Genomic DNA, 25,465 nt, shown 5'->3' on the forward strand with positions numbered 1-25,465 from the left:
GGGGGGGGGGGGGAGTGTCAATGCCCTCACCGGAGCGAGTCTCTCAGCCGCCGTACATATTTAATGCCAGCAGACGTACGGATGGGCTGCCGATTCTAGTGCGGTAGATATTCGTCCCGTCCACTCATGTCTCTCCAGTATTGAACAGGTGCAAAGATCCTAGATGCGGCATGGGTGGCACTCTTGGCCTATGCGACGCTTCAATTTCTGCACCAGGAGAGGTCATGTCCGCTCTGGACCGGCATGAATGCGACGCTGGCTGTCTTTGAGCGGCATGAATGCGCCGAAGAGAGTTTTGGGTGGGACCAGGGCGTCAGAAGCATGGGTGGCAGTGGTCCGGGTGCCCGCAGAGCCCCCCTCACCATCCAGTTTGCTTCCGGTATCGGGAAAACGGACGTCCAGACATGTCCACAGACCGATGGAGCGTTGGATGGTTTGCGGCCACATGCTTTGAGTTCATGACTGGAGATGCCCGTACGATCTCATGTACTACCTCCATCTCCAAATAGATGGCAGATAAATTTAGTTAAAAAGTGAATACTTTTTAAGTTTGATCAAGTACATATACAAAACTATTAAGATGAACAATATCATGATTTGTTTATTCAATATTGTAGTTGCTGATATTTTCTTCTATATATTTGCTATAAGAAAAAATTGACCTTTTATTGGAATTATACGCCTTGTATTTGGGGACGAGGGTATTGTGTCAAACTAAATATCATATCATGAGTTCTATAGAAAAATAATAATATCACGAGACTGTTGGTTGGAAAACCACAACAGTATAGTATAGTCGTACTATAAACAAGCAAGTACATCACACGTCCTCATCGCATTCCTTATTTTTCCTCCCTCGAAACCACAAAAGATACGCACAAAATCAGAGGCGGGTGAGTGAGCAAACTTCCTTGGACGGCAGAAAACTTGGCACGCAGCACACACTTCCCAATCCACCAAGAAAACAATAATACCACTGCTGAATTCTGAAGCCACTTGGAGCGGAGCGCGGGAACCGGCAACATGCACGAACCGTGCAGGCGGACTGCTGGAGTAGCAGCACGGCAAGAACACGGACGACTGCTCATCGCCATGGCCATACATGTAGCTTGGCCATGGGTGATGGGTACTGACTCTCACAAGCACCCAGTGCAAGCACCCCGGCCATGACCGCCTGCCTGGATCTCTGGGTTGGTTGGTGGCCTCGTCGAGATCGTGACTTGCAGAAGACGGCCGTTTCTGATCGAGTCCGCGATGAGAATCATATGCCTTGTTCACACATGTCTAGCTAGGCAGGTTCTATGAATCTCTGCAGCCGCAGTAGAAAATGACAAATTAAATCAGTGGGTATATATAAAACAAAGAGCAAAGTAACAATATTGGTCGACATGCACACTAGAAATGAAAACCAGAATATATATGGACAAATAAGCCGGGACTCGGATTTGTGGAACACCGTTTAAAGAAATATAGTAACGCCGGATCGTATTTTCTTCACTACGGAATACCCCAGGTGTCACTTCTTCATGAAACTTCATACACAAGTAGAATGGTCAATCAAGTTTAATACCCAAAATTTTCACACACAAAAATTTAATACCCCAAAAATTCAGAATATATTATTTTTCTAATTTTTTTAATTTACCAGTATTTAAATGGATACGCGTGGAGCAATGTTCACATGTGAATTCGCATATACATCAAGATAAGAGCATTTATAGTCGGACGCCTCAAACCCGCCTCATGCGTCAGGGCGGGCCAACCCGGTCACTGTCGGTCACGTTTTTTCGACCCAGACGGGCTCCTTAGATGGGCCTCAAACGCCCGGGCTGACCGACACCCCTCATATCCATCCCAAATATGGGGTGGATATGGGGCGCCCGGGCACGCCACGTCAGAGCCGACAGCCCAACCCCACTCAAAATTGCACCAAATCCACCAAACCCTTCCTCCTCCTCCCACTGCCCTCCAACCTTTCCCGCGCCCGGACCCTCGCTGTCCTCCACCCTTGCTCCCAATCCTCACCATCGGTCCTAATCCACCGTGAGAGATTTCGTCCAGCCCGACCCACACCGCCACAATGGAGACGCAGTCCGCCTCGTCCGTCTGCGCGATCAATTCATCGGCTGCGACTTGCAAGGTGGAGAACGTCGCCAGGAAGTTGCGGCGACGCCGTCAGCGAGAGAGGGAGGTGTCGGCGGCGTCGCAGGGAGGTTCGGACATGGTGGAGCAGCTGTTTCCTCCGCCACGCCCGGATCCCCACACCCCTTCCCTCCAAGCGCCGACGCGGATTACGCCGTCCGGCCCCATTGGGACAGAGGAGGATTCGACGGCCGGCTGGGCCACTCTGGAGAGCTTTTCGCCCACGCAGATGCCAGTGATTGGAGGCCATCCGTCGCGCTCGGACATTGATTTCATTTTGTCGTGTTTGGTTTGTTGAACTATGTTTTGCTTTGCTTTGTTTCGAAGTTTGAAATCCGGACAATTTGCATCGTATCACTGGCATGTTAGGTCAGTGCCCGCGGACACGCCGGACGCGTCCGCGGGCGTTTGAGGGGCCGGATTTGTCAAGTCCGGCTGTAGACGCTGTAAATACAGCAGCTAGTTGGTTATCACATGAGCTCACTTCAACTCAGTGGCCGATGGCACACAACTAGTCTTACAATTAATCACCGTTGGTCCATGAGCGGAGGTGGCAGGCCGAGCCCACGGTGGCCACGCGGCATCTCACCCACAGAATCACAGATGACCAGAGAGGGCCCCTGCGGCGACGGAGGACACGTGGGGGGCTCACCGGCGGGGGCCCCACGCCGCAGAGTTGCCTCGCGCATGGGCCCATCGCGTCGGTGAGCAGGGGAGCCTTGACACAGTCGCCGCTGCTCCCTCCTCCTCCTCCTCCACCTCCCCCGCAAAGGCGAGGCCGACACGCACGGCACGGCACGGCACGACTCTCACCTGCTGTGGGTCAAACCTCGCCGTGAGTATAGACCAGCTCAGATCAAATAATATAATGTGATGAAATCAATTGGTGCGGTCATAGGATTTCATTTTTTACTTTAGCCTAGTTGTATAGACTGGTTCTGACAATGAGGGGACGGAGGTTTGCATTTTATTACATTATTTTAGTTTAGGGGGAGCGAGGTCGCAGCTCACGGAGCTGTGATGAGGTGAGTTATCTTGGAACCCTTTTCAATGGGGGTGGATAGAAGTCTGTGCCTGGCTGCTGCAAGTGCAATGACCACCCCAGAAAGACGGTTTTGGACCCTTCCCTCTGCCTTCTAGTTACCACTAACCCCACTCGGAATAACATTGGTGAAAGTATAGTATTTTGTTGGCCTGGCCTTTGCATTGCACACATGGCAAATGGTAGTAATCTCAGTGACACGGCCGGGCTGGGCTGGCCTCTCCCTCCCTAGCTCACTCACATCGCCTTCACAAGTCACTTCACCACCTGAGTTGTCTGTCATCACCCCAAAAACAGGAGAGCTGCCCACCAAAATTTCCCAGGCCCGTTTCTGCATCTTCGCCTGTGTGAGGATGCATCATCAGCCGTCCACCATGGGTAACCACGGTTTAGGATGAGAAGCAACATGGCTGTTAGACAATGGGTGCTTGGCTGCTCACACCAAGATCACACAATCACCTGTGCGGCATGTGTTGACGGTGTACAGTACTTTGCATTCTTTCAGGAATAAAACCACGCACACACGCACACCTGGCCACATTTTTTCTTCGGTGCAATGATGCCGGACCTTTATGTCCAACAGACGCATCATATCTACCCATCCATCCATCCCTTGTCACCCTTTCTGCCGATTCCCTACACATGAGTGTAGCGAGAGGTCATTACACACGAGAAGAGAAAAGAAAGAGAGGCCGGAGGACTCCCTCCCTGATTCCCCTGGCCACTGTTATCTTATCTTTTTCACCCCTAGTACTAGTGCTAGTACTGCTAGCTCACAAGCCGCAAGAGTACAAGCCCTGGGTTGATTGGGAGCCGCTTGCATCAGATTAGATTAGATTAGGTTAAAACCAGATGGATGAAGGAGGGGATGGAAAGGCATGATTCCTTTCCAATCCAATCACATCCCTATGCTGCTGCATGCATGCACGATCTCGCTAATGGAACCCCCCCAGCCTACCTTAATGCCACTGCTCACCATTCATTACCAGGGAATAATTGTCCCCCTTCCTTCCTTCCCCCATATATTAATCCCCCCTGATTCCCCCTCACCATTGTCACCAACACAATACCATCATCCTTCCTCTCACTCCTCTCTCTCACACAGAGACACATCACTCTCTCTCTATCTCTCTCTCTCTCTCTCATCTCCGTCTCTGTCAGAAGGGGAGGCCAAGAAAGAAGTGGAGGAGGGGGAAAGAGGGGCAATGGAGCTGGACGAGCAGGCGTTCTTGGAGGAGCTCTTCTCGCTGAGGAGGGACGCCACGGCCGCGTGGGAGTGCAATGCCATGGGGGACTTCTTCTCCCCGGCCTGCGGCGCCGGCGCCGCAGGCATGGACTGCTTCCAGGAGCGGCACCAGCCCACCGTCAGCGTGCTGCCCACCTTCACGGCCTCGTTCGAGCAGCCGCACCCGCAGCAGCATCAGCATCACCAGCACGCGGCGGTGGCTTCTGGGGGGTTCGACTGCCTCAGCGAGGTCTACGGCGGCGGCCCCTTCCCCAATGCCGTCGGCGGCGGGTACGGCGAGATGGGGTTTCTCGCCGCGATGGACCCCAAGGCGGCGGCGGATGGGGGCGGCCTCGGCGCCTGCAAGGTGGAGCCCGGGCTGGCGGCCGTGGACGGCGGCGCGTTCGGGTCGGGTCAGATGGCGGCGTTGGCCCCGGCGCCGGCGTCGAGGAAGAAGCGGGTGGAGGGCATGCCGTCCAAGAACCTGATGGCGGAGCGCCGGCGCCGCAAGCGGCTCAACGACCGCCTCTCCATGCTCCGCTCCGTCGTGCCCAAGATCAGCAAGGTGAAAAAAAAGCCCCTCCTTTCCGATTTCACCACATCAGAATCAAAATCTTGGGGGTAAATTAGGCTGAGTGTGGATTTGATTTTGGGCGTGTAGATGGACAGGACGTCGATCCTGGGGGACACCATCGACTACATGAAGGAGCTGCTGGAGAGGATCCGGCGGCTGCAGGAGGAGATGGAGGAGGCGCATCCCGGGCAACCGGCGGCGGCGGCGCCGCTGCTGAGCGTGTTCCGGGAGCTCAACCCCAACGAGATGCTCGCCAGGAACACCCCCAAGGTCAGCAATCTTCTTCTAGGTCGCCACCCACTGCCCCCGCCAACGGAGCAGAGTGCCATTGCCGCTGTGGCTTCAAGAAAGAAATGTTGGCTGACAGATGTTGTGCTGGTGCTTTGCAGTTCGAGGTGGAGCGCAAGGAGGAGGACACCCGGGTGGAGATCTACTGCGCCGCCAAGCCGGGGCTGCTGCTGTCCACGGTGAGCACCCTCGACACGCTCGGCCTCGACATCCAGCAGTGCGTCGTCAGCTGCTTCAACGACTTCGCCATGCACGCCTCCTGCTCCGAGGTACCCCAGCCAGTCAGTCAGCCCATCCATGAATTCATCAGTTCGTCAGCAAGCATGGGTGGATTCATCTTCGGTTCAGTCACCGATTCCAGCTGATTTTGAGTCGTTTGTGGGTGCAGATGCAGAGGGAGATGATCAGCGCGGACGCCATCAAGCAGGAGCTGTTCAAGAACGCCGGCTACGGAGGCGGCTGCTTGTAGATCGACGAGGAAGCAGCACCACCACCATCACCATGACCATGAGTCCATGACCACCACCAGCAGCAGCAGGAGGAAGGATAATAAAGTAGTAGAAGTAGCTGTAGAAGTCAGTAGAATTAGCACTTAGCACTAGTACCAGCAGTAGCGAAAAAGGCCGGGGCAAGATTCGGGGTGGGGGAGAACCCTTTTTCGCAGATGATAACCATGTCGCCGTGATCAAAATTCTCTCCTGTTAGCAACAAAGATCGGCGGGCACCTTTCCAATGAATGATTGATGAGGGTGATGATCCCCTCGTTGCGCGCTTTTCCGGCCATTGTTTAGTGTTTATCAGCCATGTTGTTGTACCACCAAATCGCCCCCAAAAGAAAGCGAAAGCGAAAGAGAAAGCATCTTGGGTTGGGTTGGGTTGGGTTGTGCCATGCTCCTGTTGTTTGACATCGGCGATGCTGGGCACCAGCTGGTGTATACTAGCGATGAATCATGCAGCAACAGAACGCCGTTGCTTGCTTGCTTTGCATTGCTCACATCTTCACCGATGATGATGATGCCGCTGAAGAAGAGGACATGGGTGGCTGGCTGATTGGGACTGTTTTCTAATGATGATGGTGATGAAGACATGCTGGATGGATGGATAAACAAAGGAGGCTTCTCTCCAATTTGTCCCCTCTCTCTATGTGTGTAAGATGAGGAAAATGATTTCAGCACCTGGAGGGATCCCTGTTGTTTGACATTGGACAATGTCAGGCACCAGCTGATGGGCACCAAATCATGCGTGTACAATCAGCACCTCCATCCACCCGTTGCTCTGCATTGCGTTGTCGTTGCGCCTCAAATCTTCACTCATGAAGACATGTACTCCCTCCGTCTCATAATATAAGAGTGTTTTTGACATTACACTAGTGTAGAGAAACGCTCTTATATTATGGGACAGAGGGAGTAGGTTGCATTGGAAAAGGAAAGTTTCCCCCAATATACTACAATTTTCTATAAAGACAATTAGGGCGATGATGAATACACTGATGGATGGCTGTGACATTGCGGAGTAGAAAAATAAAAGTTGGCCTCCATTTTCGTCCCTTCTCTCTCTGCGGGTGTGAGTAAGATGAGGAGGACCAGTGGCCCTTGTCGTATCCCTTGGCATTCTTGCCCGGATGAGGCCGGGGACCGATCAGTTAAGTAAGCCTCGCCTCGAGCAGGACCATTGACCCCTAATTCACACGGCCGGCCGAGCAGACAAAGATCATGTCGGTAAAGCAGCCCGGCCAGCCTGCCTGCAGGCCCAGTTTTCTACTCCAATCATCATCATCAGCCTAGCCTCTGATCAGTCTACAAACTTTCTTATGGTTGATCAGCTTGCAACAAGTGCACTTAGTTAGTCCTTGCAGGGAAGGAGGTCCGCATTTTGTAATGCCCTAAAGGGGGCACTTTTTGCAGTGTTGGCCCCGTTTTCTCTCAAAAAATGAAATAAAAAAGCTTCGTTTGGCTCTTCTCTTCGGAGTCATGCGCAGGTCGGTCAAAATCTAAACTCTGGAGTTTGTGCTCTTGCTGGCGGACGTTTGCAGTTCCGGGCCAAGAACCACAACCCTTTCTTCAGAGCGAAAAGGACGGTGCCAGTAGGATATTCCAGAAATTGGAAGGGGATGCAGCTGCTTGCAGCGGGGTGGATGATGATGGATGGGCGGGGCTGCTGACGCCTCTCGGCTTGCTTGCTTGCCCATCATATTCCTCCGCTGGAGATGCGGCTGGCCGTGGCTCTGCTGGCTGTTGACGCCATGACGACGGCTGCCAAGTGCCCAGTAGTATCTCTCTCTCTCTCTCTCTCTCTCGCCATGCTTCCTCGTGCTGGAATCATCCTGACGCCGGAGAGGAGGCGGGCATGTGGCATGGCTGCAATGCCACTGCCCATCCCCCCTGGGGCAAACTCTACGTGTATGATTGAACCTTTTGGGATCCTCCAAAACGTAGGGGGGAGAGAGAATTCCTGTGACTCTGAGGATACCCCAGAGCCAACTCTACAGTGCAACATGGACCTGACAGAAAATACCACTCTAAAGTCTAGATGCCATGACAATACTGAAACTTTCTTGATAGTCGTATTTAGTGGGGGGGGGGGGGGGGGGGGGGGGGGGGGGGGATCACAAAATGTCTCACAAGGAGTATGTTCAGTAGCTAACGCTAACAGTAACAGCGGTTAGTGGTAACAGGAACTAAGGCAGCTAATGGACTGGTCACAAAAACGCCGCTAAGCAGCCTTTACTTCCTGTATGTATGTCTACCTCATCCAGTGAAACACACATTAGCGGCGTGGGAGGGAGGGGACCTGTTATATGGTTATAGGTCGTCAGAACCAGGGCATCCACCAGATGTACATCTTGCCGAGGTTCTTGTGGGAGACTGCTTCCGCGATCAGCCGCCGCGCCTGCCCTTCGACGGAGAGCGGCAGGGAGGGCGCGGCGTTGACGCCCACCACGACACCCTGGAGCCTCGCCGTGATGTTGGCGATGGCTCTCTGGATCATCATTCGAAACAAGAGGCAGATCAGGAGAGCAACACGGTTGTGTTAGCAACGATCAAATATTGATAATAGCTATTTTTTTAGATAAAGGATAATGATGATACCTGCGCTTGCGGATTTCGGACCTCGCCTCCACTGGACTTGTGGGCTTTGGTCCACTCTACTAGCGGGTCGTGGATGAAGGTCTCGAGGACGGTCATGAGCGCCTCCTTGTGGCCCCTGAGAACCGATAAAGTGATCTCGCAGACCTTCAGAAAGACGCCTTCGTATCCAGCGATGCCCAATCCATCGATCATGTTCTGCAGTAGCAAATTCAGCATGCCAATGTTAGTACTTGTGATGGAAATCGGATTGCATGTGTTGGATAAGCTGCTGAAAAGAAACCGCGTGACATGATCTCACTGCTTACTTGTGTAAGCCTGAACGGCACCACCTCGGGCTTCTCAAGCTGCAAACCCTTGTCAAACAAGCAACTGAAATCCACATGAACACAGTCCCCGGTCGTCGCGTCAATAAGGATGTTCTCGCCGTGCCTGTCACCAAGCCCAACAATGTGCCCAACCATCGACCAAACTGCGGCGGTATGTGCATATGCCACTCTGGCACGAAACCATGCAGCTGGTTCAGAGAATGTCGTCAAGAACCATTTGTGGAACACCGGGGGGAACAATGGAAGGATTTTAGTTTTCATCATCTCATCTTCAGGTATTTTGCTGGCATGGCATACATCATATATCCTCTTCATCTGTGAGTTTGTTTTCATCCTATCATACTTGCCGCAAGTTATGTATATGTCCTGAAGAATATGCCGAAGACCACGGGTGTTGGGCACCCATTCTACTAGTCCACAGTCTTCTGTAAGTGGAACCACGGCAAAGGTTCTGATATAAAGCTTCCTCCTGCGGCTCTCAGGAACTTTGGAGAGGAGACGATTGATCACAGCATTGAACTCCATCATGCGTGCATCCTTCCTAAGGTCATCCTTCGGTTTACATAGAAATGGGCGAGCCACTCCATCGCTTCCGAGGAACACAACCTGAAGTTCAAAATGATCAAAATAGTAACTTAAATGAGTGAAGTACTAGTGATGTATACAAGTTAGTTGAGACACTTAAAAATGAAAACTAATCATAAATGACCAAAAATAGTACTTAAATGAGTGCGAGTAAATGATCTGGACCCTTGATAGCTCCCAACCTCCCACACCTTATCCAACCTATGACTTGCACGGTTGCACCCACAATACCATGATGCACACCAACCATAAAAAATACTAGGACTACTTCCGTGCACAAACTTCAGTACATGTTGAACAAGCATAATTATCAAGGCAGTATTAAATATGTGCATGTGTATACCTTCTTTGGTTTCTGAAGGGAGGAAAGGATCTCTGCATCGTCGGCTATTCCAGCTATAGTAGGATGCTCAGAGATCGAAAAAGGGTGAAAAGTAGATTGACCTGACATATTTGAATCGTATGATGGCAGAGTTACAGTGAGAGCCTGCTGGACAGGTAATATAATTCCTAGGGGCATCATTCTTTTCAAGGAACTGAACTCAGTCGAGATATTTATTGACCTTGCCTTGGGCTGCCCTGGGTGAAAGCACAGCTTAATCAGATGTTCTATTAGAGAAGGAAACTGATTAAACAGCGCAACATGGTCGCTCCTCTTCCCAACGCCCTTCTTTGCTAATTTTAATATTTGTCCAGCAGCCTCTCGTCTTGCAGAAACTGTTGACTTTGACACTGCAGCCATCATCCAAAGTGCTTGCTGAGGGTATGCCTGTAAAACCACCTGGATAATGTATCTTACAACTCTGACAAGTTCACCATTCTGATGACAGATGCGAGATATCAACTGAGACAGCACAGTTAGCCACTGATAAGTTGGTAGATCCTTCGAGCACCCGCGGACGACGGCTAACATCTGCATTAGATGGGCTGATTAGATCTCTTACACAGATTGAAAGAAATGAAGAAAAAAAACATGTAAAAGAAAATTTACCCTATCATGAACGACTTTCATTTCTGCACTTCGCCCTTCTTGGATGTATATGTTTCCAAATTCAAACCAAACCGTAAGTAACCGTGGTAGTGCTTGAAAAAGATTCTTGTGTCCTTTGTGGAGTCCTTTTGCATAACATAGCAAGACTGTTGGAACCAACTCCCACCAAGGCCTCTCTTTAGCTGGGGCACTTGCACTTCCAGCAGAGCCAGGAGTAACAGATCCAACTCCACCTGTGAATTTCTTATCTTCCTGACGTTTCCTAGCATCAACAAGTAAATCATCCAAAAACTTTGCCATGCAAAAGAAACCCTTCTCCCACTTGGGCCGCAACTCTGTTACTCTACTGTAGAGAGTTTTGATTTCCTCGCTCTGTTTTTGCCCTGTATTGTGGATCCATCTAGTATAAAGAAGAAGGGTTTTAGACACATCTGGATTCTCTTTTGATGCTTGTGTTGCAGAGATAGGCGCATTTGGCAATGCAAGAGAAAGGCTGGAAAGAGATGAAAGGACAGCATTTCCCAAAACCTCCGCGGGCATGTTTAGAAGTGTTTGCTGAAGTTCGGCTATAGCACTATCAGATTTCCGTATATTCCAGAGGTGCTTTGCCTTCTCCATGTGAACGTTTGGAGCACCTGAAGCATCTGCTTCCAGTATTGCACGGTGGGCTGTCTCATAATGTCCAGCCAAACGGCAGAGCTTAGCGTACTGAAGCCAGCAGTTCCCAACTTGAGAATTCATATGACTAAGATTATAAACCATCCTTCGGAAAGCAAGCAAAGGCTCCCTTGCCCACAGAGACGATTGTGTACATTTAAGACGGTTATCCCAGTCTTTTGTTAACTTCAGAAAACTTGGATCATCTGCACTGAATGATTTGTCGAGAAATGACTCATCTCCCAGCAGGGAGTTGAAGTCTTCCAGCTCACACAGCATGTGGAGCTTGACAATGTAGGGATATGCACGCATATATGAGTCCATGCCTGCTGCAGCCAACGGGACAAGCAACGCTTGCTTGGACTGGGCGATCTTTTCAGCAACCATAAACTGGTCTTTTGTCGTCATCGCCTTGAATATTTTTGCTAGACCTATGTCAAACGAAGCACTGTTCTCAGTGCTACTGTACACAAGACCTTTGTCTGCCTCGGGTAGGTACTCGTCCATGAGATCCCATCTTCCTAATCTCCAAGCTGCTTGCACACCTTGCATGCACCATGTTTTCTTATACTGAGGTATTCTGCCAACCAAACCATCCACATGCGCAATCATGGCTTGAAGGTGGCACATGTTTAGCAAACAGTTGAGAACATCACAATGTCTATGGACAGAATCAGGTTCCATTTGCAAAGCATGTTCACACAGTGTTAGCACTTCAGCCCAGTTTCCAGCTTTCTCATTGATGATAAGTTGATCTTGTAGGCTTGATGAATTCCTCAGATTAGCTAAACCTAATAGGCCATCAGGCTCATCCAATCCTCCATATATTTCCATCAGAAAAGAGATGTCATCATCTGAAAAAGTGCCGCTACACTCTGCAGCTGGATTAGAGGACCCGGACTTCTCTCGGACATGAGATTCGAAATATGCTAGAGCACGTGCATGAGCTTGACATCTAAAAGAGGTCTTAGCTAGAGTAACTTTAGGTATAGCAGCCAACAGCTCAGCAACATTGCTACACTGCACCAACAATTGATCATGGCCGTTATTAGAACAGCTTTCTTCGTTCAATTTACCTGCTTGCCTCCCAGCCATGGCATTATTAGACTGGGATAGAGCAATTTCCTGCTTGAGATCATCAACCCATTGCCCAAGATTATCAAGTAAAGTGAAGATGGCTTGAACACAAACCTCACTCTGCCCCCCAGTAACACCTTGAACAATAGCCCCACTACTTTCTGAAGCAGCTGCATTGAGAACAGACAATATTTCATCAGTGATACTTTGCCGAGCCTCTGGAGTTCCATAGCAAACAGCATTTAAAACCAAGTAAGGTAGGAGATAGAGCGCAGTTGGCATGTCATGCCGAACAATTCCTCGGCATGCACTGAAGATACCATAGCGCGATCCAGTTGCGTGGGATGTCAACTTTCTAATCCAGTAATATATCCACCTTCTGAAGGACATCGTTGGGCGGTATATTGGGCCAAGTAAAGCAGCATCATTCACACTAGGAAGATGAAATCTTGAAGTCAAGCATGGCGCAATTATTTCCTTAACATAACTAGAAAAACGTCCCCACAATTTCTGACCCCTTCTGCTCATTTCACAACTACTTGAATCTTCCCCATTATCTTCTTTGGGTAAAGACTGACAGCCGGCCAATTTTAGTAGCTCTTGAATAGCTAAGGCAGCAGAATCTTGTACTGTTGTATCGGAAGCTGCTCTGAATGCCCTTGCAAGATGCTTGTGGATCAACTCAAATATAAGATCATCGTCTGAACATTCAATCTTAAAGCGCTCACACAAAATTACCTTGAACTTAGCAGGATCAACTGCACCCAGTGCACCAAGACAATCTGCACAGACTAGTTTCAGCCTCTGGCCAACCATTGTCCTTGACTCCTCAGCACATCCTTTAAGTAAAGCCATAATTAAAGCGCTTATTACATCCAAATCAGAAGTATCTTCACCAATTATAAGTGCAGTAACATCCTCCCGTTTGACCTTGAATAATTTACTCAACTCACATGCTACCATGTACCTTACATTCAAGCTCTCATGATTAAGACCATCAACGGCATCTTTTAGATGATCTTGCAGAGTCATTGATCCTCTGGCTTCCTGTATTATTTTGTTTACTTCCGACAAAGATGGTAAGCTGGGCAGCAATGGCAGTTCACGTATATGTTGTTTAAGCAACTTACTGTTTTTCACAACAAGTTCTTCTAGGATTTCAACAATTTTTCTCAGGTGCACAGAAGGGCATTCTCTGCACTTCTCTAAAGATGGAATGAAAGCAGCTACAACTTGGGACATAACATACTTGATACTGGTCGATGATACCTCAGCCAATTGCTTTATGAAAAAATGTAACACATCAAGACCATCCATTTGAAGAGCTTCCTTATCAGTGGCAAATATCAACAGAACCATAATCTTCGGTGCATGTGTACTCAAATAAGGGCCCATCATCTCAACTAACTTCCGTATACGCTGGAGAGCTTGCTTTTGAAGCTTCAAGTCATCAGAATGAAGCATCTTCTTGTCAATGCTATTGAGAAGTCTGACAAAATCATTCTTCAAGAACTCAGGAAGGGTGTCATTCCCTGTCAAAATTCTTGCAATATTCTGTATTGTTGGTGAAATTCTTGTTGTCCTGAAAATTGGAACACCATTAAAACTCATTCAAACTTATGCCTAATTACAAAGGAAGTATCTAGAGAAATATGTCTACAATGAAAAGAAAAGCTACCTTCTATCAGTCTCGATATGATCAGATTCCCCAGGAAAACATATGATCTCATCAAGCAGTGTTGGCAAAGCAGCTGCAAATATTTCTTTGCTATCACTTCCCGTTTCGGTGTGATAAAACTGTAGAACAGACGGCAAGTGCTGCCCATCTTCATAGAATAGAGCGAACGAAAGCACTTTAGGTAGTGAATTAACAATCAATGGTACTAGTTCAGTGTTTAGATGGTTTGCCAGTTCATGCAGAGTAATAACAGCTTGGTCATTGTCTGGGTGAGACACAATAAGCTTTGGTATAACTGATGGAACCATTCTCCTAATCAGCTCTTCAGTCTTAATCCCAAGAACAGCCTCAGCAAATTCATTAATCACTACAGGATGATTTAATAGTCTAGATGAAAGATAGTCATATAAATCATCTCTAACACGGAAGTTATTCGAGAGGAAGAGTTCTATTCCTCCTTTGAAACTGTAAGTGCAGCATCTGTGAAGTAATCTTGATGCCGTCTTCCTTACAATGGGATCATGGTTATCAAGCTGAGCAATAAGCAATACAAATGAGCAGAAAAAAACTTCCCCTTGAGTATCACTGGCTTGCATAATTGTAGCAGTAGACTCCAAAAGAGTCAGTAGAACATGAGAATCTTCAGCTTCTGCGAAAGCTTGCTTTATTTTGTCCATGAACTTAAGTTCTTTAGTCCCTCCCTCCATTCCCAGTTCATCCGAGAACAAAATGTCCATGACTCTGGTTTCCAAAAAGCAGCATACTACAAGAGAAAATGCATCTCTGACATCTTTCATTCCATTAAGTAGCAGAAAATCAATACAGTTTACCCACTTAATTTTCATCTCAAGTAAAACCTCTTTGCTAGAATGTCTCAGAACTCGTGGCAAAACTTCAACCATGGAAATGATACATTCTTTGGAAGTCTGTGCATATAGGAACTTGAAAAAAAGTGTGTGGGCCTTCAAAATATTATGTTTCAAGGCAACATTCTCAGTTTCTAGTACTGCCATGTCCACAATAGAAATCTGCTCTTTAGTATTGACAGTTCTGTTATCACAGTGAGGGCACCAGAAACCTTTCAAGAGAAGATCCAATGTCGAGACTGGTTGCTTAGAGTCCTTGTCCATGAACAGCTTGCAACTGTTCCCCGCTTTGTCAGTAACATCAGTTGTTCCATTTAAACAAGATAGGAAACCGAGTGAAAAGGCAACACATTTCCACACTTTGTCAGATCCTAAATCACCAAATAACCTGAAGAAGAAAAAAAAACGACTCAAGGTTATCAGATCTTACAGAAGAACTATAAAACAAATTAAGTGCATTGTGGTCTAAGCAAATTTGAATTTATTTATATTCCTCAACCAAGGGAATGCCTTCAATAATATTTGGCAATCATAACCAAACGAGAAATTAACTGTTTTGTTTCAACAAAAGGCAAAGTGTAAAATGATAATCTGAAATCATGGTAAAGTATATTTACTCACTCAAGTTTCTTGAACATCACTCCAAGCATCGTAGGACCAGAATACAGTACAATAATGGGCAGTGACATAAGAGCCTCATTTTGAACCTCCACAGATTCACTATGGATAGCCAGTTCAAGGAGTTCAAGGTCACAATCAATATTCAGTCTGTTGCCAATCTTAGCAATAACTTGTACCACAAGGCATTTTAACTTGTCTAAGCATGCTTGAGTGGAAACATGACCGTCAGACCACACCCGTTTCAGCAAGCTGATGAGGTCAACATATAGTGGATAATCTAAATCTTCACTGCGATCACAAATCAGCCGAGCTTCATCTTCAAACAGTTTAGAGTCTCCAGGATGAAAGGCTACATAGACATTTAGACAAAAGTGAACAGTAAAAAATGAGAGAAAGAGAGCCATATCATCATGTACTCGTTAATATTTGGTCTGGCATAAGCTCGAAGCAATGAGCTTGTAAGTTTATCCCGGGACAATGGGATCAGCAGATCCCTTATTCATATTTATACATGTCTGACAGGTCCAGGTGCCTTCTATATTCTAGATGATTTGACAGGGAAGGATGGATTGTGGGGTTTACAAGCAGGTATTACACAAATAGCTCACCAAAATTGTATTTAAAATGATCTACCTTATATGATGAACAAGCCATAAGCCCAAGAAGTTGTATAAACACAAACAAGGACATAAAACACAAAACAGGATCACAAAAAACTTGACAGGAATATTAAGAATTGCACAGTTGTTACAGGCTTATAGATAAGCTACCTAAGATCCCAAACATAATTCATGTAAGTTGAACCATGGCATGTACAAAATGCAAAAGATGGAGGAAAACCTTACATCGGAGAAGCATTACAGTCTGAAGAGCTTTGAAATATAGTAACATGTCGAAGGAAAAAAAACATTTCTCGGTTGCCTGCATCGTTCACTAATGGTTAGGATGTTAAGTTCAAAAACGATGAAAAGCTAAAATAAATTTATGCAGCTTTATCATGATTTCTGCCTACCTGCTTGCAAATCCAAGGGATCCAGGAGAGAACTTGCTTAGAAATACTAATAAACAGACTTGTCTTTGGGTTAACACAGAATGAAAGAGAAAGAAGACTAAGCACTTGTATAGCAATATCAGGCTCCAATGGATAAGCATTATGATTGTCAGGTGACAGGAACTTAATACGTGAATTTAGTGACAATTGAAGATCATAGGCATAATCTTTTGCTAGTTCATGTCCTATGCCAGCAGGAGAGAATTTGGCCATAAATGAACCAATGGTTGATCGTGATTCAGACATCTTTTGACGTTTGTACAAAGTATTTTCCTGGTTCTGAGCCACTCTTTTCTGGCCGACTTTTGGCAGTTCAAATACTTCAGATTTTTCCTGAAAGCTGCCTCGATCATCGCTGGCATCCACAGACACCAAACTCTGACCAAATTTGTCAACAACCAGTCGAATGCATTCAGTCACTTTGTCATAAGGCTTGGGCAAATAGAGCAACTTCAGAAGGATCTCTGGTTTCCATACTTGTGGGGGGCAGACTTCGACTATTCTCATGTACGCATTGCACATCGCAGCCTGCAAAAGGTAGCATTAGTAGAGAGAAGTACCCAAAAGACCTGGGAAAATCGAGTTGCTAACCTGAAGCTCTGAGCTTCTACTGATCTGTACTGCCCTTGTGAAAACATTGACAATATCAGCAGCCGTAGATTCAACAATATAACCAGGACACAAAGAATGCAAAGCATTTAGACATGCACCCATTGATAAGTCATAATCTGGATCTCTGCAGAAATAAGACGAAGCATTATGCTATTTGACAGTGTTTGTGCACACTCCCATAATATCCATGACAAAATAAAACCTACATCGCATGGTATTTAAGGCTTTTAATATTAGGCAGAGCGAGCCAGTACATTGCTTATTGCGTTGTCTCTTCTTAAGGTCCCCAGCTGTAACTCTTTTGTAGAATACTTCCTCGTTATAATAAAAACATTTTATGGAAAATATATAGCTGAATAATTCAATAACTACCATTACCAGTTTCACCACTATTTGTTGTTTGACTAAAAGAATTTACAAAAAAGAAAGGCTACTATGTTTGAAACATATCCAGAGAAGGCAAACATATTAGCATTCTTGTAACAAAGTGTGTGTGTGTGGGAGGGGGGGGGGGGGGGGGGGGGCATACGTAATTCCTGACCAGAAACAAGCAAAATATAATCCACCATTACAGGTTTCCACTCTGCTTCTTCCAAGTGACAAATTCTTTTTCTACATTACTGTTACACTGAATGATATTTAGAGATAAGATATGATTCATGAAACCAAATATTCACCGGTGACAGAACTAAAATGGATTAGAATCAGGCATTTCAGGTAAACATAGGAGAGATACGTATAGATCAATATGCCTTGCTTCCAATACAACTAGGTGCCTACAATTGGATCTTCTTAAATCATTGAAATCAAAGTATGGACCAAGGCATCAGAAGCATTACAAAACATAAATATCAGTGGGCAAATATGCTAAACCAGCAAGCCAAGACCCGGGGAACAAAATGATATAATAAAGCATCTAAACTATTGTTTCATAGATTCCTTTCACATGGTAAAACAGACCTGAGGGATATCCGCAACATCATGTGACTTTTGACTGCTCCACATGACATCACTGGAGGGAGTGTAATAATCTAGACTAGAAGAAAAAGATACAGCAAGAGCATACCTGATACTAGAAAGCTCATTAACATCTTGGCTTAGAATCGATGTGATTGAACGAATAATAGTTTCCGTAGGAAGAATCTCAACAGTCATCACCGTTGCAACGATCCGCGCAAAATCAAAACAAACCTGTTGCACCAAATTGATTAACAGTGTGTCAAAGGTACATAGGTATAACCGAAAACACACACAGGCTCAAGGTTAAATACCAACCTTGTGCAGGGATTCATCCCCATAACAGAGAATAGAACAAGCAGCTGAAACAAATGGCATGGTAACAATCCCTTCAACATGCAGGGTACCATCTGTGAGGCATTTGTTGATGAGTCTAATTAACGAAGTGGCAAATGAACACCACCTCATGTCACCAGACAGATCAATCAGCACACCAGGTCCATTTTTAGGCTGGAACCTCTCTGGGAGGTCACTAAAAATCGCAGTGGACTCCAAAATGTCTGAGAAGGATCCACAGAAGCATTTTAAAAGACATCCACTCTCCGTGTGCTTTGATGCCACATATTGTAGATCTGTTAGATTCGACAAGAAGTTCAATTTCAATCCTCTCTGCACAACCTAACACACTGGAGTACTCAACAAACTGAAACTGCACAACGGTAACTAAATAAAGGGAACAGAATCACAGGCCTTCTACTGCAACCATCGCATCCAGGAAGAACTGCCTGTAGGCCTCCCGGTCACCGGTGCGGAGAAGTGAGAGGAGAGACCAAACCGGCTCAAATATAATTGACCTGCAACGGTGAAGAAACCAAACCGAGCGAATGTAAACAACACATAGCATCATTGCTTGAAGATACCCAGCATTACTAGATTCACTTATCTATCAGTTGTTCAAACAGGCAGCATTTTCCCATTCCAACATTCAACCCAAACTAGATGTTTGCTTCCTCTACCGCGCACAACGACATCAGCAAAATTCGCCCCATGTATCACACGTGGATGCGGTAATACTTGGCAATCGAGTGCTTAAATCCATGTAATTTCCCATGTGCAGAGCGATTGGACTAGGGTTTACAAGGGGGAAAGAGGGGAAGAGCAGAGGAGTGCTTACTGGTAGTCGGGTTCTGCGAACAAGGGGAGGATGCGGCCGATGACGCGGATGACCTCGGCGGGGCGGCCGTTGGAGAAGACCCCGGGGAACCTGGGCGCCGTGTAGTTGAGCAGCCTGAGCACCACCTTGGTCTCCATCTCGGTCGCTGCATCGATGGGTCAATCAATCGCAGAGAATGTGAGCGGCGGCCCAGTCGCCGGCGAGAGGGGAACGGAGGAGGGAGGGGACGGGGGAGGGGACGGGCGTACCGGTGGGGGCGGGGAGGACGTGGTCGCGGAGGAGGCTGGGGAGGACCTCGCGGAGCTTGGCCTCGTAGTGGGCGGAGGCCGGGGCGGCGGCGGAGGAGGAGGAGCCCGCGATGAGCGCGCGGAGCTCCTTGATGTGGCCGGCGAAGTTCGACATGGCCGGCGGTGGTCGCCGCCGCCGGAGCCGGAGCGGGAGGGTTCGTCGTCGGCGGCGGCGGCGCCCTTTCCCTCCTTAATAATTTCGAAAAGGAATTCGAGAACTGCTGCCCTTTCTCCCCCTTTCCTTTTCTTCGTCGTCTCTCCTTTGGAGCGTGGTCGCCGTTTGTGTTGGGCCCAATCTAAAGACGGACGACGGATGGATAGCCTCGGCCCGCACACAGCTCTGGACTTTGGGATGGTCTGAAACTCAAGTTGGGCCTAAAATGTCCTTGTTCTTTCGTCCGGTTTTTTGTCTTTTTTTCGCGAAAAAAAGTTTCGTCAGAACCTATCGACATGGACCCAGTTTTGAAGATCTCGACGCGAGATCTCCAACAGTGAAAATAGTTCGAGATAAACTTCCAGGTTGCGACAAATGGAGCACCGAGGTGGGAGTGCTCTTTTGCAAAGAGTGCTCTTTAATTAGTGACTAGTAAAATGCCCGTGCATTGCCACGGGCTTTTGAAAAAAAGATAAGGTACTGCTCACTGAATTAATATTACCGAGAACAATGTCGTCTAAGCTAACTCACATCTTTTTTTGACAGTCGGCTAACACACATCATATTATCAAACACAATAATCTTAGAGCACATACAGCCGGCTAAGACACGCCCGATCATTGACCGAACAGGAGAGAGAAGGAAAATGGCAACCCAACCCGACCCCTTATATCATCCCCGGTCTAGGCTATCCGCAAACTCTCATATTGACACCAAACATGGGGAGTATATGAGGCTCATAGACGTGCATGGTTGATCCGCCATGTAGGATGTGGCCCACCATGGACTACCTTTTCTTTCTTTTCTTTCTCTCTCTTCATCTCCATCAAGCACATGCACGTCACCGGATATATAAGGGACAAAATGAGGAATATGATTGCATGAACGGACAAATAGAGGCTCAAAACGGACACTGACTGGGCGCTTCCGTGGACTTTTAGGGTGCGCGGATTTGCTAAATCCGGCTATAGATGCTCCTGTTGACAACTCAAACAGTCATGTTTTTTTAGTTGGAATGGGTTTTGTTTTATTCATTCATTTCAGCACGATCCGAGACCAAAAACATCACGAATACGATCTGATATGTACCTGGCCCAAGTTTCACATAACTTATTTGCACAATCCTCTTTAGTTAGCCAAAAAGAAGCTCCATTAGTCAAGCATCTCACCCATGCCACCGTGAAACTCCTCTCTTGATCGCATGCACTCCTTTACCTCCTCAGCAATAGGCCATAGATTGATCTATCAATTTCCGAGCTTCTTAATTTAGCCGCCACTGTTTTTGAGTCTGCTCCAAGATAAGCTTTGCCACGTCCAATTCACGTGCAAGCTGAGCTGCCCATCGTATACACCGGACGACATTCCATTATGGAAATCTGGTAGAGAGGTGAACATCTACAAGGCTATAAATCAAAACGAACAAATCAACTATTCATAGATACCAAATTTAAGAAGCTCGCAAAATGTTACTGCTATAAAACTGTATAGTGCTACCCATCTTCATGTTGTTCCCTCCGTTCGTTCAAATTGAAAATAAGTAGAAGAAAATGAAAAAAAAATAAAAAATAAAAAAAGATACAAAATACTCCCTCCGTTCCTAAATATAAGGCTTTTTTGGAGATTTCACTATAGACTACATACAGAGCAAAATGAGCGAACATATACTCTAAAAGGCGTCTATATACATCCGAATCTAGTCTCTATAGTGGAATCTTTAAAAGGAATTATATTTAGGAACAGAGGTAGTACATGTCTCGTGCAGTCAGGAACTTCAGATTTTGAATAAGCTTATGCTTGTACTCATCTTCCAGTACTATATCATGAGCCAAAGTAACTAAACATCCTCCATCACCTCTTGCAAATCTCAGAACCTCCAATCCTTGATGCACTAAACTGACTTTCACCACAACCAGTTCTTTCCCTCATCGTCCCGCTCGAATGAAAAGGAGACTGAAAAGAAAGCGATATGAGTACATCAAGGAATCAGATGAGGGCTATTGACAATCCATAAATCCCATGAGTCCTACTGGTGGTATACATGAATAACCAAATGCCATTTACAATTCTCCTGAAGGTGGGTAAATAGAATGTTTAACCAAAGCACATCTTACAACCACATATTAGAGGTTCGACATCTTTGAGGCCAATTGCAAAAAATGATGAACACTCTGACTACACTAAGAGAATGGATGCGACGTGATGTGAAACATATACTGACATTGCATCATGTAAAGGGTTAGTGGTGGTACAAATTATTTGTTGTTATTAGCAAATCCTTTTCGAGACCATGGATGACTAACACGATGTTGCAATCAATTTGTAATTAAAGAGACCAAAAGTTCTTTTTTTAACCAGAAAGTCCTTGTGTTGGAGTTCAGACAAACCCCTCAATAACATGACCAAATTTGTTTTGACTCTGTTTATCACATATCAAGTACGAACCAGCAAACATACAGACTTGTGAAGCTGATAAGAAATCATGAAAGTTATTTGAACTTGAAACTAAAAGTCCAACAGAGGAGCGAGAACTAACCTTGTTATCATTTCTCTGAAGTCTGAACCTCGCCTAGTTCTTGGTCCAATGTGAGTATGCTTCAGAGATAATGATTTCTTATGTAACATGCGCTTTCACATCTGAAAGAGCTACAGAATATGCTGACAGACCGTGCACTTCATAAATCAAGCGCATAAAATTTATTTCTGTCGTCAATATGGAAGATTAAACGTTAGTTCAAATTGAATAATACATCAGAATTGTCATTTCTGACTTTTCATCCATCACTGAATAAAAAAGGGTCAATGTCCACTGACCATGCAGATGTGCTGACCATGGGATATTTAGGCTGACGTAGATTGGAAATCAAAGCTACAAAATGACTAACGCAGCGTTTGGATGTAGATATTGAGGCCCAGATTTCGACATTGGCATTTGGTTGCTCGAATATCGATGTTTGGTTGTGCTTGACATTGAGTCATGGAATCGAGGCTCAATATCGAGTCGTTCCCTCTTTCACATGCACTCCCTCCCGACCAATTCGGAGGCCCTGACCTTGGTTTTCACTGATATTCGCCAATCGCTCCAGCCCGCGACTCCTTCGCCCTCACCCCTTCGCTGCGCAGCCATCAAAATGGCACAGTAGCCCGCTGCCCGCGTCGCCGCGAGCGTCACGGCGGTGCTGGACTCCGCCACTGACCCGAGCTCGAAGACTGCAGGGTTCGGCTCCTGCTCCGGCCAAACCACCGCCACCTCATGAGGCCGGCAGTGACTACCCAGGTCTCCGCACCACCCCATCTAGCCCGGCGGCTGTTACCTGGGTCTCCGTGCCTCCCGCTCCCTTTAATGGCTGCTGGCTCGGGGCCGCTCCGACAAGGCACAGCGGAAGCCCGTCGCTGGTGTCTGTCGCTGTGTGCGTGGAGTCCGTCGTTGTGTGCCTGAGTCCGGTCCTATGTGCGTTTGCTCTCTGTGCGTATCCCCTACTTTGATTGCAGGTGCACGAAGCTGAGTTGTTGCAAGCACGACCAATAGCTGTATTTATCTTCCATCCCTCACAAGCATGCTTCCCTTTTTCTGGTCAAAAGATACTTGTATGAAAGTTCATATTTGTACATGTGCAATTCAACGCTTGACCATCCAAACAAGATTTGGAATTGTTTTTTCTCTTGGATTCCATTAGCCAAATATATGAGCATCCAAACACTGGAATTGGCATTGAAACTCAATATCAATATCTTGGATATTTGGCATTGGAGCCAATTCAATGCCAAGCCCTTCAATGTCAACATCCAAACAGAGCGTAAGCAAGTTAGGGATACAACAGAAATACTCTAAAAAACGATGAAAAACAAATCTGAAGCAACTCACAACCCCATGAATTCGTATTCTCAGTGAGCAAGTGAGTGATGCTGCCAAGGCAGGCTAGCACCGAGGGACAATGGTGGCAACCGCCTTCCCATCCAGTGAAGTGTCGAACCCGGAATCTTCAGCTCCTCCTCAACCCTTAGAAATGCTTCTCAGTGAAGTGCATAAAATGATGTATAGAATGATAAAAATATCAATTAATAATAGACGTCAAGAGCATCAATTTTGCAAAGCTGATACCCTCAAACTTTCTAAGGATTGAAATCTATAAATATTCCTTCAAGTCAAATAAACCGGTATATTAAATTTTCTCATGGATAGCTATGTAATCTGCATTAGAGTAAATAATTTTCTATGTTGAGCTTCCAAATCGTCTCCTATATTGAAAGCCTGGACAGTGCAACGTTAAAATGGAACAGCCTAAGAGATACTCCCTCCGGCCCAAAATAAATGCCTTGCCATTTGACCGAACTTCTCTAAACCTTGTACTTGTTATCTATGTTCACTAATTGCCTCATCAGTTGTATTGTATCCTTCTGGAAAATAATAAAACTTTGGTGTGGTTAAATGTCTGAATAGAAAAGGCCTGCACAAGAGGACACCATATTAAAAAAGAAATAATATGTGATACCAACAATCTATTACATCTAAGAATAAATATTATATCTTGCCTAAGAATACAATAACTGCAGGTTACCCATACATGCTGCCCCTCATTTTATAAATTTCTTTTTGCTGCCCCTCAATTATTTATACAAGTAAAATAACCATAAGGTACACACCAATGGAAAAAGAATACAAAATCAGATATTCTAAACTAAAGAGAGGAGACAATTTCTTTATAATTTCGAGGTAGATCATATTATATGTAATTTTCTAACCAAACAGATCTTCAAAAATAATGCTAATGATTTGAAGAGTAAAAATATGGAACAGTAGATTTTATTTAATTTAGGTACCACTGAGGAATCAAAAGAATTTTTAGAGCACTCTACTGTGAATAACCAAGCATGATGTCTGATAACAAATAATGGGCCGAGCTGCATTTCAGGCCCTTGTCTACCAAGTAGAAAAACCATGGAAAAGCACATAAATATATATAATAGGAATAGTAATCAGATGCTCAAAAACTATAACCTGAACATATCAGTGCTTAAACCAAATTATCTATACACAACCATAGAAACTAAAAGAACCATCTAACAGAACCATGGAAGGCTTAGGTTGGATGTCCTCAACTGAAATGGGTGAGTTCTAGGCATCCTTCTAAGCTAATCTGTTTAACATAGCTCATTAGCTCATGATCAATACTTCATGCATTTACCAAGCCTGCTAATGCTTTTTTGAAGTTGACGTCCCTATTTAAAATTCAAATATCAATTTGCACCAATAAAATATTTCTTGAAGAGTAGGTGCACACGACAAACTATAGACACGAAATATTCATTGCATGAAGCAAAAGTAGATGAGCTACCTGTAGATGCAAGGAAATAATGACAAACCGCAACCAGTTCTCCTATCAGTATGTAACTATGTGCCATTAATCTCAATATACCTCACTCTTGGGTGAAGTCAAGATCCATTCTAGATCAGTGCAAGAAGCTTCAATACTACACCTTCCATAAAATACAGGAACTTGTCCATATTTTACTGCGTCTCCCAATAGCAGCAACATCATAATCTTCTGCCGCTTGCTCCCTTCTTCTAGTTTCAGCAAGAAAAAATTATTCAGTAAACTGAAATTGAATTTTTTTTGGGAAGTAGGTCGGCTCGGTGTGAAGCAATGGTTTTAGGTAACTGTCTCTGGTTCAAACTTTGCCAATGGGTGTGTATCGTCAACCATATTTCTACCTTCCAGTAAGCACGAAAGATAATTATTCCAAAACTACCTAAGTGAACATCGTTTTCTGCATATATCGAGAAATAAAGATAAATTCCTATAACTACTGGCTTGTTCCTGCAGGATAAAGAAAATGTTTTTTTCCGGTATTTTACCTTGTCAGACATCAAGGGCATTCAGTGATCAACACCATTCTTAAATATGTCTCCACCGAAGTAATCATCGCATGCCCTGTTGGTAAAACATGAAAAAATCTTATTTATCTGAATTCTCATAGTTCTGCTGTTCCAGATTTAAATACACAAATTTGATGACAAAGCATATTGGAGAGCAGGAAACAACTATAGGTTTCTGAAGTTAGAAAAAAAAT

The 25,465-nt window shown here is 45.7% G+C and overlaps 2 protein-coding genes across 2 annotated transcripts; one reads left to right on the plus strand and one right to left on the minus strand.

The window, feature by feature from the left end:
* Nucleotides 1-3,995: 3,995 nt before the first annotated feature.
* On the plus strand, nt 3,996-6,008 carry LOC109739818 (uncharacterized). Its single transcript, XM_020298855.4, has 4 exons — nt 3,996-4,974; nt 5,071-5,253; nt 5,373-5,540; nt 5,660-6,008. Exons 1-4 carry the CDS (start codon nt 4,063-4,065, stop codon nt 5,738-5,740), a joined length of 1,344 nt encoding a protein of 447 aa, XP_020154444.3. The 5' UTR covers nt 3,996-4,062; the 3' UTR covers nt 5,741-6,008.
* A 1,806-nt stretch (nt 6,009-7,814) lies between these two features.
* LOC109739817 (serine/threonine-protein kinase ATR) lies at nt 7,815-19,459 on the minus strand. The gene is made up of 15 exons (XM_073505552.1): nt 19,204-19,459; nt 18,956-19,100; nt 18,545-18,635; nt 18,100-18,450; nt 17,891-18,015; nt 16,804-16,948; nt 16,174-16,740; nt 16,007-16,082; nt 15,162-15,510; nt 13,675-14,928; nt 10,263-13,578; nt 9,615-10,184; nt 8,666-9,292; nt 8,361-8,555; nt 7,815-8,250 (listed from the first exon to the last, which is right to left on the minus strand). The coding sequence occupies exons 1-15, from the start codon at nt 19,355-19,357 to the stop codon at nt 8,083-8,085; spliced, it is 8,133 nt and encodes a 2,710-aa protein (XP_073361653.1). The 5' UTR covers nt 19,358-19,459; the 3' UTR covers nt 7,815-8,082.
* Nucleotides 19,460-25,465: the final 6,006 nt, after the last annotated feature.

Source organism: Aegilops tauschii, chromosome 7, assembly GCF_002575655.3.
Source record: "Aegilops tauschii subsp. strangulata cultivar AL8/78 chromosome 7, Aet v6.0, whole genome shotgun sequence".
NCBI classification, from domain to species: Eukaryota; Viridiplantae; Streptophyta; class Magnoliopsida; order Poales; family Poaceae; genus Aegilops; species Aegilops tauschii.

Coding starts and splice junctions, on each gene's coding strand:
- LOC109739818 (XM_020298855.4), top strand. CDS start 4,063: ATGATTCCTTTCCAATCCAATCACATCCCTATGCTGCTGCATGCATGC. Junction 5,254..5,372: donor TCGCCAGGAACACCCCCAAG/GTCAGCAATCTT, acceptor GGTGCTTTGCAG/TTCGAGGTGGAGCGCAAGGA. Junction 5,541..5,659: donor TGCACGCCTCCTGCTCCGAG/GTACCCCAGCCA, acceptor TTGTGGGTGCAG/ATGCAGAGGGAGATGATCAG.
- LOC109739817 (XM_073505552.1), bottom strand. CDS start 19,357: ATGTCGAACTTCGCCGGCCACATCAAGGAGCTCCGCGCGCTCATCGCG. Junction 14,929..15,161: donor GTGATGTTCAAGAAACTTGA/GTGAGTAAATAT, acceptor TTTCTTCTTCAG/GTTATTTGGTGATTTAGGAT. Junction 9,293..9,614: donor CCCTTCAGAAACCAAAGAAG/GTATACACATGC, acceptor TTTGAACTTCAG/GTTGTGTTCCTCGGAAGCGA.